This window comes from Vicugna pacos, chromosome 5 (genome assembly GCF_048564905.1).
Source record: "Vicugna pacos chromosome 5, VicPac4, whole genome shotgun sequence".
Classification (NCBI taxonomy): Eukaryota; Metazoa; Chordata; class Mammalia; order Artiodactyla; family Camelidae; genus Vicugna; species Vicugna pacos.
This window is the reverse complement of record NC_132991.1, coordinates 39,361,694-39,382,090: the sequence shown is the minus strand read 5'-3', so window position 1 is coordinate 39,382,090 and position 20,397 is coordinate 39,361,694. Positions and strand designations below refer to the sequence as shown.

General features: G+C 35.1%; 2 protein-coding genes and 1 pseudogene across 16 annotated transcripts in view; 2 read left to right on the top strand and 1 right to left on the bottom strand.

Moving 5' to 3' along the window:
- The window catches only part of LOC102526612 (sodium channel protein type 3 subunit alpha), an 80,328-nt gene extending 60,591 nt beyond the window's left edge, over positions 1 to 19,737 (top strand). For 12 of the 14 annotated variants that reach the window (XM_072961088.1, XM_072961086.1, XM_072961078.1 and 9 more), the window contains 7 exons: positions 10,508 to 10,630; positions 12,919 to 13,191; positions 14,040 to 14,093; positions 14,932 to 15,069; positions 16,098 to 16,202; positions 17,523 to 17,793; positions 18,304 to 19,737. In XM_072961088.1, the coding sequence (XP_072817189.1) occupies positions 10,508 to 10,630; positions 12,919 to 13,191; positions 14,040 to 14,093; positions 14,932 to 15,069; positions 16,098 to 16,202; positions 17,523 to 17,793; positions 18,304 to 19,499 (2,160 nt within the window). In that variant the 3' untranslated portion in view covers positions 19,500 to 19,737. The remainder of the gene's footprint in view (positions 1 to 10,507; positions 10,631 to 12,918; positions 13,192 to 14,039; positions 14,094 to 14,931; positions 15,070 to 16,097; positions 16,203 to 17,522; positions 17,794 to 18,303) is intronic. The other 2 variants (XM_072961085.1, XM_072961084.1) reach the window with 1 other exon arrangement.
- Positions 1 to 20,397, bottom strand: part of LOC102528082 (sodium channel protein type 2 subunit alpha) — a 272,534-nt gene that overhangs the window by 242,229 nt on the left and 9,908 nt on the right. The window contains exon 2 of the mRNA XM_072961091.1: positions 18,350 to 18,529. The gene's annotated coding sequence lies outside the window, so the exon portion shown is untranslated. The remainder of the gene's footprint in view (positions 1 to 18,349; positions 18,530 to 20,397) is intronic.
- Positions 7,907 to 8,263, top strand: LOC102526349 (ATP synthase membrane subunit K, mitochondrial pseudogene; annotated as a pseudogene). Its single transcript, XR_001458834.3, has one exon. The product of XR_001458834.3 is annotated as an ATP synthase membrane subunit K, mitochondrial pseudogene (transcript).

Here is a 20,397-nt window from a genome sequence, read left to right as displayed (position 1 = left end):
ACAACAGAAATTTATTTTTCACAGTTCTGGAGGCTACAAAGTCCCAGAATAAAGTGCCAGCAGATTCAGAGTCTGGCAAGAGCCCACTTCCTAGTTCAGAGGCAGCAGCCTTTTTGCTGTGTCCTCACATGAAGGAAGGAGCAAGCGAGCTCTCTGGGGTGTTTATAAGGGCACTAATCCCATTCATGTGGGCTCTGCCCTCATGACCTAATCCCCTCCAAAAGTCCCCACCTCCAAATACCTTCACACTGAGGGTTAGATTTCAACATATGAATTTTGGGCGGACATAAACATTCAGTTTATAACAATGGGTCAGCCATCGAAGACCTGAGGGAACAGAAAAGAATAATCTGAAGGCCGTGAAGTGAGTATGAGCTCAGGACACTAAAGAGACAGATAGAAAACTGTTGTGCTTGTGTATGATGAAACATGGGCAAGAGTAATAGAAACTGAATTTAGAGAGGTACCTAGAGGCCATGGTAAGAAGTTCATGTTTTATTGTAATGTATTATGTATTGCATATATTATGTAATTTATTATATATTGATTGGAGTTACAATGGGAAGCTCAGGGAAGGGAGGGTGAGCAGGGACCTGATCTACTGTTTTTAAATGATCACATCTGGCTATGGGGAAGGAATGGCAAAAAGTCAAAGCCAGGAGATCAATTAGGGACTAATAATCTCGGAAAGACAAGATTAAGGTGATGAAACTTACTGAAGAACTAGATATGTGGTATAGAAGAAAAGGGAGGATTCAACAAATAGATTTTCTTTCAACCTGAACAAACGGGAAGAGAATGAAATCATTAACTGGAATGGGGAAGATGAAAAAACAGGTTTGACAGGGCAAGCAGATGGTAGGTGAGAGAGGGATGTACTAAGTTTGAGATACCTATTAGACATTTAGGATAAGATGTTGAATTTTATGCAAGTCTCAATTTTGGAGAGTTGCCAAGACCTGATTATGAATTTAGGAGTCAAGAAACAGATGACATTTGAAGCCATGAACCTGGATTTGCTCACCTAGGCAAAGAATGCAAGTTGACAAGGGGGCCTAGACCAAACTCTGGGGACATTTCAACATTTAGAAGTTGAGCAAAAGAGGAGTAACCAGTAAATTAGATAGAGAAGTAGCAGTTAGAAGGAAAAAGAAAACAAGAATATAGATAGTGTCACAGAAGCCCAGAGGAGATGGTTGGGTTTTTCTAAAGGAGGGGTGATCAATTTTGTCAGATGCTACAAGGAAGTCAAGTGACATGAGTACTGAGAAATGACAGATTGGATAAAATGGACATCATTGGTGTCATTTTTAAGAGATGTCTCATAGAAGTGATGGGGATAAAGTATTGGAAATACTGGAAAGATTTAGGAAAGAATGGAGATGGAGATAGAGACAGCAAGTATGATAATTCAGGCTAGAATCAAGTAGGACAACTTAACCCATGATTTTGTTTGCCAGAATACTATACTAGATGGACCACTTTTTCTGATTCTGTAAAACATTTTTTTCTCCTATCTAAAGGTCAAAAAGATACTATCTTCATATTAAAACCAAACTATCCTATACTATAACTATACTATAGATGCTATTTTTAGCCACAAAATGAACTAAACATACAATCATAATTTATTGAAAAAAGTTCACATTTTTGGGGTCCTTATGGATTTTTGCATAAATGTCATCCCTAAGAAAATTCATTGAGCAACTATCATGAAAACTTCAAATTTGGTTCTAAATTATCCAAAGTGCTAAGGTGTGCAAAACACACTCTTGGTAAAGAGTCAACCATCATGAAATAGTTATTGCCCACAAGTGATTTCCACTTTACAGACAGCACAAGTTGCTGATGTGGTTGAAATGAGATGCTTGATGTTTGCTGATACTCAGAAACTCTTTTCCTTCTTGCTTAAGGGCTCTTTACAGTACTCATCAGCTGCTCTGTTGAGGTGAACAAAAGCAGAATAGGGACATTTTCTGATTCTAATATGTATTTCAAATTGCCATCAACCTCTAGAATCTGGTGGTCCCTGCCTTAGGTTCTTGACATTCCATTCTTGACATACTGGCATTCTCAAGTAATGAAGCCAGAATTGTTGTTAGTTTTAGCAGCCACAATAAGATGCCTAGCACTTTCTGAGCACTTACTGTGGGAATGGTACTAATTAAGAGCCTGACCTAATTGATAATAAAGAAAATTAGTAACCCTGATTTAATGCTTACTGTGTACAGCTGCTGCTAAAATTACTTTGTATATGTTAACTCATCTAATCTTCAGAACTCTTGAGTTATAAACCATAATTATTCTCCTAGGGAAACTTAAGGCAAAGAAAGGTTGTTACTCGCTCAAGTAAACACAGCTAATAAGAGGTTAAGTCGGATTTCTTGCCTAAGGAATCTGGCTCTAATGACTGTGCTTTCCTAACCCCCACATTACAAACCTCATTATCGATAATGCTTTTTAATTATAAATTATTTATTAATCCTCTTAACAATTCTGTGATGTAATTCTTATTATCTCTATTTTGCTACTGATAAAATGAGGTTTAGAGATGTCATACAGCTGTTAGGTGGCAGAGCTACCTCTATCTAGCACTGTGCTCTTTCCCCCATATTTTGCAACAGAGCACAGATATATCTGAAATATAATACTGCACTAGTCAAAGAGTTCCTACATTATACTCTGAAGTTGGTTGCCTTTGGAGCTAGTGAATGAAAACAATGAGATGCCTTGCTAATATGTACACATCTGCCCTGAATTTTACCTGGGGCTCTTGTGGAAAGATGTGATTAAATTAAAAGAATTTTGAGATAAAGGAACTGAATAGCTATAAATTGTCACTTTATATCAATTTCTGATCTCTCTCCAGACATACTTCCATGCAAACAGTCTAGTATGTGCTTTGGCCTTTTCTACAAATGTTTCCTAGTGGGAATGATTCACATTATTCCTTTTTTGGAAGGATTTAATTCTCTTTCAGTATCATCAATTTATTAATAAGAAAAATTTCTCACTGGCCAGGTTTAAAAATATAATCCTATTAACTTAACAGCACAAATTCTATGTTCCATTTTTAAAAGATTACGACTTTTAGCACAATTCTGATCTTTCCTTAAACTCCCATTAACATTTCTTATTGCTTCCTAGATAAGACCTACTGATACTCCTCCTGAGTACACTCATTACTTTTTCCCTGCAATCATGCATTTCTTCCTGAATTTCCTATTGAAACTGGTGGTGGTATATCTATGAAGCTAAACTAAATGTTATCTTCAACTTATCCCTCTCTTCACCCCTCACAATCGATCAATCAGCAAATTCTACTCCATTTTACCTTCTAAAAAATGAATTGGACACTCCTCTTCAACATCACACCAACACCACAACGACTAACTGGACCAAGCAATGGTTTACTAAACGTTCTCCCTGACTCCAGTCATTACCTCGTTAAACACCTCCGTTAGGAAGATCCACACAGCTCTTTCTTTTTCTTTTTTTTTTTTTAAAGCCTTCCCATGGGATACCTTACAGTACATCACTGCTAAGATTCTAAGAAGTAATAGTGAAGGCAAATAAGGGTTTTCATATATAATATTAATAACAACTAACATTTGTCTTAATTCATTGAATCTTTACAACAACCACTGAAGCATCCACTGCTATGATCCCAATTTTGTAGATGAGGAAATTGAGGTACAGAGTAATTACTTAGCTAGTAAGTGACTATATATGCTCTACATATGTTCATTATGTAAAATGTCAAAAACAGCTCATTAAATCTAAGGATAGATTCATAATTACATACCCCATAAACAGAAGTAATCATGCTCACTATCAATCAGACCAGAACGTGAAGTATTTTACTATAGTATACTTGATTAAAGATGATGCATCCATTAATAAAGATACTGTATCTTTTCAGCATGAATAACGTAAAGTGTTATTTTGCTTTAATCATCTTGAAATTACTGAATGATAGATTTCAGGCAAGGAAGTAAACTTAGAAATCATTTGATTCAAAGTCCTCACTTTTGAAAAATGGTGTTTGGAATATTTAAATGAAATTCCTATTGAACCCATGGCTTCTATGTGCCACACAGCAGTCCACAGTGATGCACAAGCAGAATTTACTCATATGTTCCCCAGGAATGAACACTTAGATTATATCTAGCTTCCCTCGCCACAAACAATACCATAATGACCGAAAGATGTTTGCTTTCACATGTGTTTTGAGCACTGTGAATTTTCTGATCATATCAAAAGTTACAGACAAACAAATAAACTGTAAAAGCCGAAGGCAGAAGCAGAATGTCAAAGGCAAAGAGGCAGCCCTGACTTACAAACTCCCCTTATATAAAAGTGTTAGAACTCTCATTCCTGACTGACGTTGGATAAGAACTGCTCTTCACTTCTCAGACACTGGATAGCCTTCACTACATTCCTACTGTAAACCACACCCATCACAGCTGATCAAATCCTGCCATCTCCAGTATCCCTAACCTCCCATCTTCACTAAAATCCCTCTGCCACCACCTCCATGGCAGCATTGTACCTAGCCCTCACCACTACCTGAGCCCCTTTTTAGAAGCTGCCTAGCCAACAGGAAACAGGACTGTTCTGAAGTGGAAGGGAGGAAATGTGCGCTTAGCAACCTGAAGCTCTAGGTGCCTTGCCCTAAGAAATACTGAGTCCACATGCCATTTAATCCCTAAGGTGCTATTAATGGAAAACCCTCCATTGCATGATACATTAAAGAAGCTTTTCTGGTCTCACAGGGAAACTCAACCACAATGTGGATTATTGTTTCTACGTTCTGACCTCTGTAACAGATAAAGATTTTATTCTGTAAGCCGTAAAGGTATTATTCCATCCTGCTCTCCTACAGGGCTGGAGAGGGGTGGATGAAGGGCCTCAAGTGTCCAGTTTCCCTACATAGAGAATTTGAAGCAACTCTGTTTTCAGTGCCATCCATTACACCTGTTTTAGAGGAACATGGTGTCTCCAGGTCCATAGCCTTTTGAGAGTCCATTGAAACAATCTGACTTGCTTCTTCAGGTACCTGGGTTTCATGATCCTGCTTCTGCTCTGCTGAGAAAGTAATCATTCCAGTGCGCTTTACAGTCCAGAATTTAACTCTCTTCCTTGTCTCCTTTCACATTCTCTTTGTATTCTTTCATTCTCTTTCTAGTTGAATTCTAATAGGGAATATAAATAATTATGTTGTTCAAACAAATACATTAAAATGAAAGTTTAGAGGGAATTTCTATGCGTATATGTACTGTTTGCTAATGACCTTTTTGTTACTGATTTGTAGGAGTTTTTTTCCTATTAAGGAAATTTACTGTTTTGTCACATGTGGTATGACTCTTGCCTATTTGGGCTTTTGTCTCTTGAGTTTTTTGTTATGTAAAAATGTTTTCAATTGATTTAGTCAAATTTATCAGTCCTTTTGTCCCTTCTTGGTTTTTCTCATGCTTATGAAGACCATTTCCTTTTAAGATTATTAAACATTTTCTCATGTTTCTTTTCCATTTGTATTTGAGTTTTATTTGTTTCTCCATCCATTTTTATGTTTTAATTTCTGATCAATCTGTAACTTTTTTTCATTAAAGTATAGTCAGTTTACAATGTTGTATCAATTTCTGATGTACAACATAACGTTTCAGTCATACATATACTTGTTTTCATATTTTTCATTATAGGTTACTACAAGATATTGAAGTTTCCTGTGCTATACAGTAGAAAATTGTTGTTTATCTATTTTATATATATTATTTATCTGCAAATCTCGAATTCCCAATTTATCCCTTCCCATCCCCTTTTCCCCTCAATAACCATGTTTGTTTTCTATGTCTGTGAGTCTGTTTCTATTTTGTAAGTTCATTTGTCTTTTTTTTTTTTTTGATTCCATATATAAATGCTATCATATGGTATTTTTCTTTCTCTTTCTGGCTGACTTCACTTAGAATAATGATCTCCAGGTCCATCCATGTTGCTGCAAATGGCATTATTTTACTATTTTTTATGGCTGAGTAGTATTCTATCATATAAATACACCACATCTTCCTTATCCAGTCATTTGTGGATGGACATTTAGGTTGTTTCCATGTCTTGGCTATTGTACATAGTGCTGCTATGAACACTGGGTAGGGTGCATGTGTCTTTTCAACTAGAGTTCCCTTTGGATACATGCCCAGGAGTGGGATTGCTGGATCATATGGTAATCCTATTTTTAGTTTTTTGAGGAATCTCCGTACTATTTTCCATAAAGGTACCAAACTACATTACCACCAGCAATCTAAGAGAGTTCACTTTTCTCCACACCCTCTTCAGTATTTATTGTTTGTGGACTTTTTGATGATGGTCATTCTGACTGTTGTGAGGTGATACTTCACTGTAGTTCTGATTTGCATTTTTCTGATAATTAGCAATATTGAGTATTTTTTCATGTGCCTATTGGCCATTTGTATGTCTTCATAGGAGAATTGCTTGTTTAGGTCTTCTGCCCATTTTTGGATTGGTTGTTTGGTTTTTTCTTATTAAGTTGCATGAGCCGTTTGTATATTCTGGAAATTAAGCCCTTATCAGTCTCATCATTTGCAAATATTTTCTCACATTCCATAGGTTGTCTTTTCTTTTTTTAATAGTTTCCTTTGCTGTGAAAAAATTATTATAAAGTCCCATTTGTTTATTTTTGTTTTTATTTCTCTTGCCTAGGTAGACTGCCCTAGGAGAACACTGCTATGAGTTATGTCAGAAAATGTTTGCCTATGTTTTCTTCCAGGAGGTTTTTAGTGTCTTGTCTTATGTTTAAGTCTTTAGTTCATTTGGAGTTTATTTTTGTGTATGGTGTGAGGGAGTGTCTTAACTTTTTAAATTTACATGCAGCTGTCCAGTTTTCTCAACACCACTTGCTGAAGAGACTGTCTTTTCTCCATTGTATATTCTTGCCTTCTTTGTCACTGGAACTTATTTTGGTGTAAGGTGTGAGGTGAGGCTCCAATACTATCTTCCTCCAAATGGTTTCTCATTTAAGTTGTTTCTTTCACCTCTCATTCAAAATGCTACCCTTATCTTCATGCTAACTCTTGGTATGTCGGTCTAATTTGGATTTGCTTCATTCACTTTTTGTCTACTAATATGAAAGCTGTAATTATTAGATTTATAATTGGTTTTAATATCATGTGGGATCTGTCCTTTCTGATTGCTATTTTTATTAAAACAATAATAGTTTAGATTATTCTTATACTTTTATTTTTCCTTGTTAATATTTTTAAGTTTGTATAGTTCCAAAAGATACCTGTACAAACTTAAAAAAAATTAATATGAAAAATATATTAGTCAGAGCCTAAAACAATTATTACAATAGTTTTTCTCTTTATTCCCTTGTTTTTCTTTCAGGTCAACAATAACATGCATAAATAATAACTTCCACTTTTCTAATTCTTATAGCTTTTATTTTTTATAGCTTTATTTCTTGTTAAGTAATAACGTTGGTAAAGGGCACATTTTTCTATTTCTGGTTTTAATGGGAATACTCTTAAATTTCTCCATCAAAAATTATGCAAGCTTTTGCACTGAAATATATCATCTAAATGTATGCAGGTGACCATATGGTTTTAATCTTTTAACTGTTTATACCAAACATAAAAAATTATCATTAGCCATTTTTAAGGGAAATAAATTCACATCACTTGGTTCATTAACCAGTCACAGGACTTCCAGGGTCTTCTTCCATTCTCAAAACTAAAAAGCCTATGGGAATTGGGGGAATTTCGGGGTGTTTGCACTAGATAAGTAAAACAAACAAAACACGGATTATCCAATTATTGTTCATCCAGGAGCAAAATAAATCCAGTTCCTAAATTAAAAAAAAAAAAAAAGGAGGTGGCTTCTTCTGGGTGGGCCGAGGGGCAGCTGCGTACATTGAAGGACACAGGCTGCAGAGTCTGTGTCTTTTGGAAGACTGAAATCATGGCAGGTCCAGAAACTGATGCCCAATTCCATTCCACTGGCATCAAAAAATACTTCAACTCTTACACTCTCACAGGGAGAATGAATTGTGTTCTGGCCACATATGGAAGCATTGCTTTGATAGTCTTATACTTCAAGTTAAGGTCTAAAAAAACTCCATCTGTGAAAGCAACATAAACGGATCCTAAACTGTACCTCATCTGTTAAGTTCTCATGCCTAAAGAAGCTAATGTCAGCTCATCATGTGATACTCAATTTGTACAATAAATTATGAACCTGGAAAAAAAAATTCCTTCTCATTATTCCTTTCCTTCTCAGTCTCAAGAGAGGCTGCCACAGGAATGTGAAAAGGTGCGGATGACAATTAAGCCCCTGAAGCCTCTAGCACAGTCAGTTTCATGTATTTTCTGGGTAGTGAGGTACTTAAAATCATGTAAATTGTACTAAAAATTCAGTTTTGGGCAGATTTTGTTACACTTTGCATACATTAGCAAGAATGCCTTTTGTGTTTAGTATAAAAGAGAGGAAGATTAAAATACTATATATTGAAAGGTCGAGGACAAAGTTGCTGAGGTGGGAAACACACTGGACTCGGAAACAGAAATTCCAGTTATGTGCTTTCCCCCTTGCTACTTTTTCTTGGACTAGTCATTTACTACTCTGAGACACAGATAATGAGTGAAAAAGATCACTGTAAGTTGTAAAGCACTCTACCAATATAAGGTATTATCTTCAAAATTTAAGTATATTGCAACTCTTGTAAATTATTTATTTCAAATTGCCTTTAAAGCATATTGTTTTTCACAATAGTTAACTCAATAAAATGAGTTTTTGTCCTACACAAAATGATAGGAGGACCACTGAGAAGGCAGGCAGTTCACTAATGCCCAGATTCTCTAGCAACACACAGAGGGCCCCCAGTGTGATGGGGTGGTTATATCCAAGTGATGCCTCCCGGCTTTCAACCCACAACTTGCTGTCCTTCCAGAACTTCTGGTTCTGGCCTTGCAGCTATTTTCTTTAAATGCCCAGGGTCTAGAGAAATTTGCAGCTATCTTCTTTAAATGAATGAAGTCTTGAGAAAGCAGCTTCAAAAACTTGAAGCTGTGAATGCTTCCTGAGGCAGAGGAACCCAGAATATAGAAGCCTGTGTGTTCTCTAATAACCTTTCCAGTCTTCTGTAGCAGTGGATACTAGACAGAAATAAATAGCTCAATAAATTATACTGCCACTAGTCAAGTTTAACATTCAAGTCTTTTTTTTTTTCTGTTCAACTCTGTGACATACATGTTAAGTTAAACAATGAGAGGACAGTGGTTCCATTTGCCTTTAAAGCTTTGGTTCTGTCTTTTATGTAATCCTTTATACCATGGCCCTTAAGCCATCCAGTGGTTGTAATAATTTAACTTCTCTCCTGTGCATCAAGAAATGGACTAGTTATATACAATCCTCACAAGAATTAAGAAGATAATCATTCAAGTCATATTCTGTGTTCTGTGGTTCAGATTAAGAATGAGTTTTTGATAATGGGTACAAAAGGTTAAGACACAGTTTTGAAGTCAGATCTCTAGGATTCTAACTTCTTCTCTTTTTGCCTGTGTATCTTTTTTCCCTTTGGGGGGTTAGGGGAGCAGAGAACTCAACTTCCTCATCAGTGGAAAGGCAAAAGTAACAGTACATATTTCTTGAGATATATACATATAAGACACTCAGAATAGAACCTAGCATATGGTAAATTTTCAATAAATATTACACTGAAAGGAAATCAAAGCAAATAGTCTCTTCCTCCCAAAGACATGTCTTCTTTAACTTTTAATATATTTAAGTAAAATTTAACATGTGTGTAAATATTAGAAAGGTGTATTATCACTCTGAGAGGTACTGCATTCTAAATCCTAAGTCCAATAGTTTAAGTTAAAAATTTTTCATTATTATGAAACTACACGGTCTGATAAAATGTTTTTAGAGGTAATATTTTCTTCTTTTTCTATTTATCTAACATATATTGACTAAAGCATATTCAACCAGAGATTATTAGAAATGTTAAAAGAATGTTTCATCTCAGCCCATAAAAAGCTAATGTGACCTGGAAGGGGAAAGAAGATATCCAACCAATTGACTCTATTACCTGGTAAATACGTCCAAAACACATAACCAAGATACTACATAAATTTGGAAGAGAAAAGTGATTTCTAATCAATGATATTAAGCACAGATCCATGGAGGATATGGCTTTTGAATCAAATCCCAAATTATCAGTGGTATATGCAAAGGTTGAAAAGGGCTCCATGGGTGAAATATCTAACTGGAGGGGTTTACAGATGTTTATATAAACGGGCAAGGTCTCCAGTTTCACTGGTAAGATGAGATGAGACTGGCAATGTAAGATGATCGCACTATGTAGAAAATGAAGGCTGCCAAGGTATGTCTGAAATTATACTTGGTTGCCACTAAAGAATAGATATTACACCCTATGCCTTTAGTCAATAGTTTATTTCTTCGTGAACTGATTGACATTTTTTTCTTTTTTTAGGTTTCTTTGGTTAGCTTAGTAGCCAATGCTCTTGGCTACTCAGAACTTGGTGCCATCAAATCCCTACGAACATTAAGAGCTTTAAGACCTCTGAGAGCTTTATCCCGGTTTGAAGGCATGAGGGTAAGAATAAAAGTTCTGATGATTCATGTCAAAATTAAACGTAAGTAATGACTTAGGTACAGAGGGGTGCCATACTCTTCTGATACTTATTTCATAAGAATTACGAAGTTTCAGGGCAGAAAACTTAAAGATCACTAAGCCTAGATTCATGAAACTACAACAGGGCCCTCAAAAATTGTGGCAGAACAGAACTAGAATCCAGGTCTTCCTTCCAATCCAGGTCTTGAGTTGTCAACTCAAGGATGTTTCCACAACATCTAAAAACAAAGTGATGCCATTTATTTCTTTTCAAAGTTTATGTACTTTAAAATGACTAACTACTACTGGCATTCATTCTAGGAGAGTTTCCTCCTCTCAATAGATAGTTTGATTTCTTAAAAAATTACTAGTAATGAATGAAAGGTAAAATGGTTTTTGTGTTTTACTTTTTCAGTTAATATCAGTAATAAAAATAGTTGTTGTACAAGAAAACAACACTAAATTGTAGCCTCTGACAAAATATATATATCCTAAACAACCAAAGTAGAGGTTAGGATAATTAACTAAGCATTGCAGGCAACACCTGGGGTTTGTTTTGTAGATCTCCCTGTTAAGTGAGCATTCTCAATAAGGTTCAATCTTTCCAATAGCTGTTGTATTTTCCTCTCCAGCTCACTTCCTTAGTGTATATTTTATGCATCGAAATATAAAGTACACACTTATATACACACCCACTTGCCACGCCCCTCAAAGTATTATTTAGCACAAAGGCCAGCTTTGTTTAATCCAGCTTGCAAATGCACATGGATATTGAATTTCTTCTAGGCCACAGGGCTTTTACGTTAGGAGGTGGTTTGTTTAAGCAATAAAAACACTTCAGCCTTAACTTTGAGATTCACTCACCAGGGAGAATAAAATCACTTTCCAGATGCAGTGTATGCAAAGAAATATTTGGTTTTACATTATAATTTTATCTCATTGCTACCTAATAAAGTCACAAGATAAAATTAATAAAATTTATTATGTAATTTCACATTTTTTTCACATCAATCTTTTACCATTACTGACATTACATAAGCCTTCATCTGGTCGCACAGTTTCATATTAGTAATTCATTTTTGAGAGGAGATAGCAATTGAACAAAACAAAAAACTTGTAAGTTTGCTCTAATTTGAAAATTATTCTAAATTTGGCATTTTTAATTCAGTCATATGGCAGAATTAACATTCTAGGTATAAAATATTGTAAAAGGTATCATGAATTTATTTGATGATAAAAGAACTTGTGGAGGTCATTTTATATAAATTTGGGAGGAAAAACTGGTTTAAGTAAAATATATAAGAAAATTTCCAAAAGAAATAAAATTTGAGTAGCATATAAAATTTTTACCACTTTGGATTTCAGGCTTTGATATTAATTTAAAAATTCTTTGGTGTTGATTTCTAAAATAATGGTTACAGTATTTTAAAATAAAACAACAGTTTCACTTAAGTGCTTAACAAAATAGTCCAAATATGAACCAGATTAATTAAAGGAAGATACAAATCACTAGAGATCTGAAAATACATATTAATCTCTTTTGAATTTAATTAGAGGAAAGGTGACTGAATTTCTCCTTCATGAAATAGGTTGGCCTGCTTTGTTGAAGTAACATGTGACCCAAAGTGAATATTTAAGAGATCTAGAATAATAACAATGGGAATACATTCAGTATTTTTATGTCCAGATATAAATTCCGTCTCATTTCTTAACTTACTATACTTTTTTAAAATTGAGAATTAGTAATAGGGGAAAAAAGAACCTTGTAAATTCCTAATACTATTCTTCATAGTCATAAAAAGTTAACTTAATCTGGGGATACAAATTTAAGGCATTATTAATACTTTGTTTATTTGTAAAAGGTTTGTTTAACTACATTTTCAAATCATCACTCATTCATTAACACTCTTGAAAATCAGAATGTATTGCTGAATGATTATTTCTTCTGTTGGTAGTAAATGCATCTTCTTTTTTCTTTTTTCTCCCTAGAATACAATCATTTTCTGACTGCATCTTACTGTATCAGGTTTTTGTTTATTTCTTTTCACACTTTGGCATATTTTCATTTCCTTAAATCCTTTAACTCTTTAGTTGTGTCAGTTTGTTTTCCCGTATCGAATATGTCCCAGGAAATATCAGAAGAAACAATATGTCCACCTAGATTTTTATTTAACTCACATCAGAGCCATTTTAGTATTAAATAAATGATGGAAGAAATGTTTTCCATTTTAATGATTTGTAAGTTGGCTTATCCTCATCTCCTCCTCTAGGTGGTTGTGAATGCTCTTGTTGGAGCAATTCCCTCTATCATGAACGTGTTGTTGGTCTGTCTCATCTTCTGGCTAATCTTTAGCATCATGGGTGTGAATTTGTTTGCTGGAAAGTTCTACCACTGCGTAAACACAACAACAGGTGACATGTTTGATGTCAGTGACGTTAACAATCTGAGTGATTGTCAGGCTCTCGGCAAGCAAGCTCGGTGGAAAAATGTGAAAGTAAACTTTGATAATGTTGGTGCTGGCTATCTCGCATTGCTTCAAGTGGTAAGTGCCTACTGTGTGCATTCCGAAAATGTTTTCAAAATGTTTCAAGTAAGTTCATTTCTTTCTTCTCTGCTTGAGTGGTTAATATCTGACAGTACAAATGTAGTTGATGATAATACTGCTACTATTAGCTTGTCTTGACTGTAAAGATATTTTGCAGTGATTTCATAATGTATTTTCCCCAGCGTTCAGCTGTTCGTATGTTCTAATGCAATTTTATATTTCTGCTTGTTTTTTCTTGTTATATTATTGAGTGCTATTGTGTTATTATTGTTTTTAGTTTTCTGAAGCAATCATTGCCAAATAAGCAATTTTATGTATTAAAATAATGCATTCTATTGTGATTAATTAAGTGTATGGATTATTAGCTAGATAATTGTACCAACATTTAAGGAGTATGGGTCTACTATGTGTGGAAATGCAAATCTTATGGCATGAATATCAAAATGTGTAGTATTTAATAATTTTGACTTAATTGACAGTATATTAATTAATCAATAATCATTTAAAGAAAATGATTGAGTAGTGTTTAAACACGCCATAGGTTTGAATCATAGAGCTTACCTTTTGGTATGAAAGGGATTTGAGACTGAGATAAATTTCACCCAGTTAAATTTTAGTGTAGAAAAAACACAAGAATATCTTCCAAGACAAAGAAAAGAGTTCCAGATTTGAAATAAAATCTTGTCCTATTTCAATTTCACTTATTCATTCAATTAATTTCAATAGAATATTTCATAATATTGTACAAAAAATTATTTTTAATAACACTACCAGATTTTCACATAGTAAAATGCATATTTTGGGATTAGGCTTTTATGCAGAATTCAAATATATGTTGTTTACAGGCCACATTTAAAGGCTGGATGGATATTATGTATGCAGCTGTTGATTCACGAGATGTAAGTATCACTCAAATACTATTTATAGCTACTAGATTTTTCCATAGTGAACATTTGTGATAATTTAACTGAAAGGCCCAGAATTTTGTGTTAAATGCAATCAGAACATTTACAACTGCATGTAGAAATTATCTTTTCAAGTCAATTCACTTCAATATAAATGATATTTTGGTTAATACGTACCTATTATATATCTAATATGAAAGGGTATCTAACTGCACGGATTATAAAAATCAGATTGGTCCAGTAAATGAGATTTTTAAGATTGGGAAAGCTGCTCAGTGGGGAAGTAACCTGTCTCTCCTTATTCCTCAAGAGTATGATAAACCAGAGTCTGTGAAGCAGTTCCCAAAAATATCATGATAAAAAGCAAGCAAGTTCCAGAGTTTTTCAAGTTAGAAAACAGGAATAAAAATAATTTCTCAGAACATATCTGTTTATGCTGAATTTTCCTCTGAGAAGTAAATGTTCTATTATTAAAGCCATATCTCCAAGAGCTAGCATTTCCAAACCCAAGTTGAAAACACTGCAAAAAAGTTATAGTAAGACTAATAATAGGTTTAAAATGTTTGCCTTGTTTATACCACTGTTATTTACCCTAAAGAATATGAACAGGCAAGCCACAATGGGAAAACAGATTCAAGACCAAACATAAAAATAACAAACTTTCATTATACTAGACCATACTAATTTGAAAAAAGAACTGCATTTGCAGAACAATATCTCAGGTCAAGGCAAAATAGCTCTATAGTAAGTAACAACACTCACCAAATTTGTTATTTGGCTCAAGTATTTATTGTGTTTTTAAATATTATTTAATATTTTCAATATTATTTAGGTTAAACTTCAGCCTGTATATGAAGAAAATCTGTATATGTATTTATACTTTGTCATCTTTATCATCTTTGGGTCATTCTTCACTCTGAATCTATTCATTGGTGTCATCATAGATAACTTCAACCAACAGAAAAAGAAGATAAGTATTCCTCAGCTCTCACCTTTCTCCATTCTGAGGTTCTGTCTGTTATACATCCAAATAACCAGGATACTCATAGTCATGACAGACTTAGATCATTTTTAGATTCTTTTCCATTCACTATGTGGTCAGTTCAGTTGCAGAGGATTCCAATCTCTTATCGGTGGCTCCTCTCCAGGTTCATCCTCTGCAGATCTCCTGTAGTCTTTCTGACTCAAAAATTCAACCACTGCTTCAAAACATCCAGTGGGCCTCAATGTTTTATCCTTGCTTACAGAACCTTTCAGGATTATCTCTACCCAGTTTTTCAACTTCATCTTCTCCCACACCACATTTTCTATACCTACTTCCTTACTCCGCAGTCACCACCCACCCACCATTAATACTATCACTTGCTACACGCATAGCTACATGGATTTTCTGCCCTTTTCTGAACAAGGCATGCTCTTGTCCCTCCATGACCTTACATAGGATATTTTCTCTTCCTAAAATGCTTTGCCTAACAAACCTTTAATAATTATTTAAGGTCTAGCTTAGGGGTACTCCCCTATATAAAGCCTGTTTCTGAGTCTTGTAGTTTATTGTTTTCTCTGCAGTGCTTTTTTTCTCCCCCATATAGACACTGTGTCTTATACCTATGTAATTCCAATACTGGGTACATTGTCTAGCACACAGGAAGTGCTTAAAAATTGTTGAATAAAGAAGTAAAACTGTCAACACTAAAATAGCTAGGAAAAGACTTTTTCCTTCATGAAAATATATTTGAGACCCCTAAGCCTTCTCCTAAACATAATATAATCAAATTAGAATCCTGTACTAATCTAAGTTTTATGTGATTATGGGTTTTACATAATATTAAAATATTCAGAATTTCACATAAATAGAAAAGGCAGGATAAATCTATACAAAATGAGATAATATTCTTTAAAAATTGAAAAAAGGATTAAGGGAAAGACTCAGAAATACTTTTGTAAAAGTACTGTGGTAATACATGTTGGATTGTAACCAGTTTTATACTATGTCTTTACTTTGGAGGTCAAGACATCTTTATGACAGAGGAACAGAAAAAATATTACAATGCAATGAAGAAACTTGGGTCCAAGAAACCTCAGAAACCCATACCTCGGCCTGCAGTAAGAATTACTCATCTCCTTTAACATTCCAAAGACCTATTTCTGTATGATGAAATTAGACAGTGCTCTGGATCAGAACATATTGGGTGATATCACCAATATATAGTATGTCCTAATTGTAAAGTTCATATTGTGTAACACAATTCACAACTACTGTTCTCAGTAAGAATCGTTAAGTTCTTAAAAATGAGGCAATGTTCTTTAGATTGTCCATTGAAAACCTTCAAGTCAGGGTTCCCGATAACTGCTTCTAAAACAAGCTTCATGCTCCTGCTGCCACCTACTGCTGCGAACAATGCACCCGGCTCCTGCTCCTCTGCTCTTATTATATGGCACCCTCTTGTCCTTTTAAGTAGATGCAGTTTTCCAGACTTCCATTCTACACCCATGGCCTCCCTCTATGCTGTTGGTTTTCTCTATTCTTATGACTACTAGAAAATATTCTTAACCTTTTTAGGAAAGGAAAAGGGTGTCATCAAAATAGTTTGTTTCACCAAATACACTCACACAAAAGACATTCAGAATGCATACTCCATAGAGCTTCATTATAGTGGAAAGACATAAAAATGGAGGATTATGTTCACAGAGCTGTACTCTAAATCATCTATCCTCTTAGATAGGTAAGGAAAAAGGAAACTGAGGCCCAAAGATATGGTACCCAAAGTCACAAAGCCTGTAATCTCTAGAACTGGGACTTCACAAGGTCTCATGAATCCTAGAAATAACTTCACTTTAACACATTTTTTAGAGTAATTGGAGCAGGGAGAGGGTGGGAGGGAGGAGGTAGGGAAGGGTACACAAAAGGGCGTAAATCTGCTTTACTGATGGTCATTTAAATATTATAGTTAGAAGACGCAGAATTAAATAGTAAATGACTGACATATTTTGATGGATGGAGAGACAGAAATAAGATATAAATCAAAATTCCCAAAGTGTTGACAAATGAATTGACATATTCATCCATCTAAAAGTCTGTCTATTTTAACCTACTTTGTAAATCTTCATTATTAGTTGTCCTTATTTTTTATAAAAATTATCATAGTTATTAAAATTAAGCAAAGCCCATGCATATTATCAGCCAGTTGCCACCAATTTATGTCTAATTCAGTTCTGTCTTCCCATGGGACCCAAATAAAACAATTATGTTTTGTTTTTGTCATATGACATTTTTCATTTCTTTCTCTTTTAACAGATTTGTTTGGGGTAATGTGAGAAGGGGGCATATCTCCAGAGCCATATGTGGAAGGACTTCATCTGCAATTTTACTGGATCATTATTTATGAAATATGCCTATTAACCTTCTCCCTCCTCTCTTTCTAGAACAAATTCCAAGGAATGGTCTTTGATTTTGTAACCAGACAAGTTTTTGATATCAGCATCATGATCCTCATCTGCCTGAATATGGTCACCATGATGGTAGAAACTGATGACCAAAGTAAATATATGACTCTAGTTTTGTCTCGGATCAACCTTGTGTTCATTGTCCTGTTCACTGGAGAATTTGTGCTGAAACTTATCTCACTCAGATACTACTACTTCACCATAGGCTGGAACATCTTTGATTTTGTGGTGGTGATTCTCTCCATTGTAGGTAAGAATCGTTTGTTTACAAAGAAGAGCAGTTGTAGGAAATGTCCCCCAAGGCCTGCCAGCTATGTAATATGGAAATTAGATCTGAGAATCATGTTGTGTGTAGATCTAAAGTTTAACACTCTTGTTTTACTTCCCACTAACTGAAGAATGTCAGTATTCAAAAATAGAAAATATATTTGGAGATTTTAGAAACAATTTTTGTTTGCAATTGGCACATTTCATATGTGAGGATAACTATTCATAGTAATTGGGTATATATAATCTTGTCACACCACTGTGTGAGGTTATTTAATTTGTTGGATTTTGCAAAAGTCCATTTTGGTTTATGACATTATAGTATCATTGACTAAAACTCTGTAATCTTTAATTGGTAATATTAGGGAGTGGATCCAAATAGCAGAAGTTTATATTCACAACAAATTTGTTGTTTTCATTAACCTTGCAAAGAAAAAACATTCATATAAGTCTAAGATATTCACTGTTTAGCTGTTTTCTAATTTTTCCATAGGTATGTTTCTGGCTGAGCTGATAGAAAAATATTTTGTGTCCCCTACCTTGTTCCGAGTGATCCGTCTCGCCAGGATTGGCCGAATCCTGCGTCTGATCAAAGGGGCGAAGGGGATCCGCACGCTGCTCTTTGCTTTGATGATGTCCCTTCCTGCGTTGTTTAACATCGGCCTCCTGCTCTTCCTGGTCATGTTCATCTACGCCATCTTTGGCATGTCCAACTTTGCCTATGTTAAAAAGGAAGCTGGAATCGATGACATGTTCAACTTTGAGACCTTCGGCAACAGCATGATCTGCCTGTTCCAGATCACCACCTCTGCTGGCTGGGATGGGTTACTAGCACCTATTCTCAATAGTGCACCACCCGACTGTGACCCAGACACAATTCACCCTGGAAGCTCTGTTAAGGGAGACTGTGGGAACCCCTCTGTTGGGATTTTCTTTTTTGTCAGTTACATCATCATATCGTTTCTGGTTGTGGTGAACATGTACATCGCTGTCATCCTGGAGAACTTCAGTGTTGCTACTGAAGAAAGTGCAGAGCCCCTGAGTGAGGATGACTTTGAGATGTTCTACGAGGTTTGGGAGAAGTTTGACCCAGATGCCACCCAGTTCATAGAGTTCTCCAAGCTCTCTGATTTTGCGGCTGCCCTGGATCCTCCGCTTCTCATAGCAAAACCAAACAAAGTCCAGCTCATTGCCATGGATCTGCCCATGGTCAGTGGGGACAGGATTCACTGCCTTGACATCTTATTTGCCTTTACAAAGCGTGTTTTGGGTGAAAGTGGAGAGATGGATGCCCTTCGAATACAGATGGAAGATAGGTTCATGGCATCGAACCCCTCCAAAGTCTCTTATGAGCCCATTACAACCACTTTGAAACGCAAACAAGAAGAGGTGTCTGCTGCTATCATTCAGCGTAATTTCAGATGTTATCTTTTAAAGCAAAGGTTAAAAAAGGTATTAAATGAATATAATAAAGAGGCAATCAAAGGGAGGATTGACTTACCTATAAAAGATGACATGATTATTGACAAATTAAATGGGAACTCCACCCCAGAAAAAACAGATGGAAGTTCCTCTACCACCTCTCCTCCTTCTTATGATAGTGTAACAAAACCAGACAAAGAAAAGTTTGAGAAAGACAAACCAGAAAAAGGAATCAAAGGGAAAGAGGTCAGGGAAAATCAAAAGTAAATAGAAACAAAGAATTATCTTTGTGATCAACTGTTTACAGCCCAAGAAGGTAAAGTCTGTGTGTCAACTGGACTCTCAGAGGAGGTCTATGCCAAACTGACTGTTTTAACAAATACTCATGGTCAGTGCCTATAACAAGACAGTGACCTCTTCATCACTACAACTCTGTGAGTCAGGGTATCAACACTGACAAGAGGTTGCTGTTTTCATTACCAGCTGACACTGCTGAGGAGAAACTCAATGGCTACCTAGAATGTAGGGATAGTTGTGCAAAGTGATTGTTGTAACTACACCAAACACTTTTAGTACAGTACTTGCATCCACTCTATTTTTAACTTCCATATCTGCCATATTTTTACAAAATTTGTTCTAGTGGATTTCCCTGGTCGCTAATTCATAGTTTATTCATAATACTATGTCACTATTTTTATAAATGAGGTTTAAGTTGAGAAAAAATAGTATATAATAGCTCTGTGATACTACTCCACAAGTCTCTCAAATAATCAGACAAAAGGGTTTTGCCCAAGAGATGAAATTCTTGCTCAAACCCAGAAAAAAATTTCTAATAACAATTTCAGGTACCTCCATTTTCTAGACGGCTTTAATTTTGAAAGTGTTTTAGTCTATGTTTATATCTACAGTTATGTGCCTGTAAAGTCTCCTCTAATTTTTAAAGGATTATTTTTATGCAAAGTATTCTGTTTCAGCAAGTGCAAATTTTATTCTAAGTTCCAGAGCACTATATTTAATTTTGGTTAAATGCTTTCCAAAAAAAGTAATCTAAGAAATCTGTTCTAGAAAAGTATATCTAAAGTATCACTTTAGAATAGTTGTTCCACTTTCTGCTGCAGAATTGCTTTGCCATCTTCTGCTCTCAGCAAAGCTGACATTTTATGTC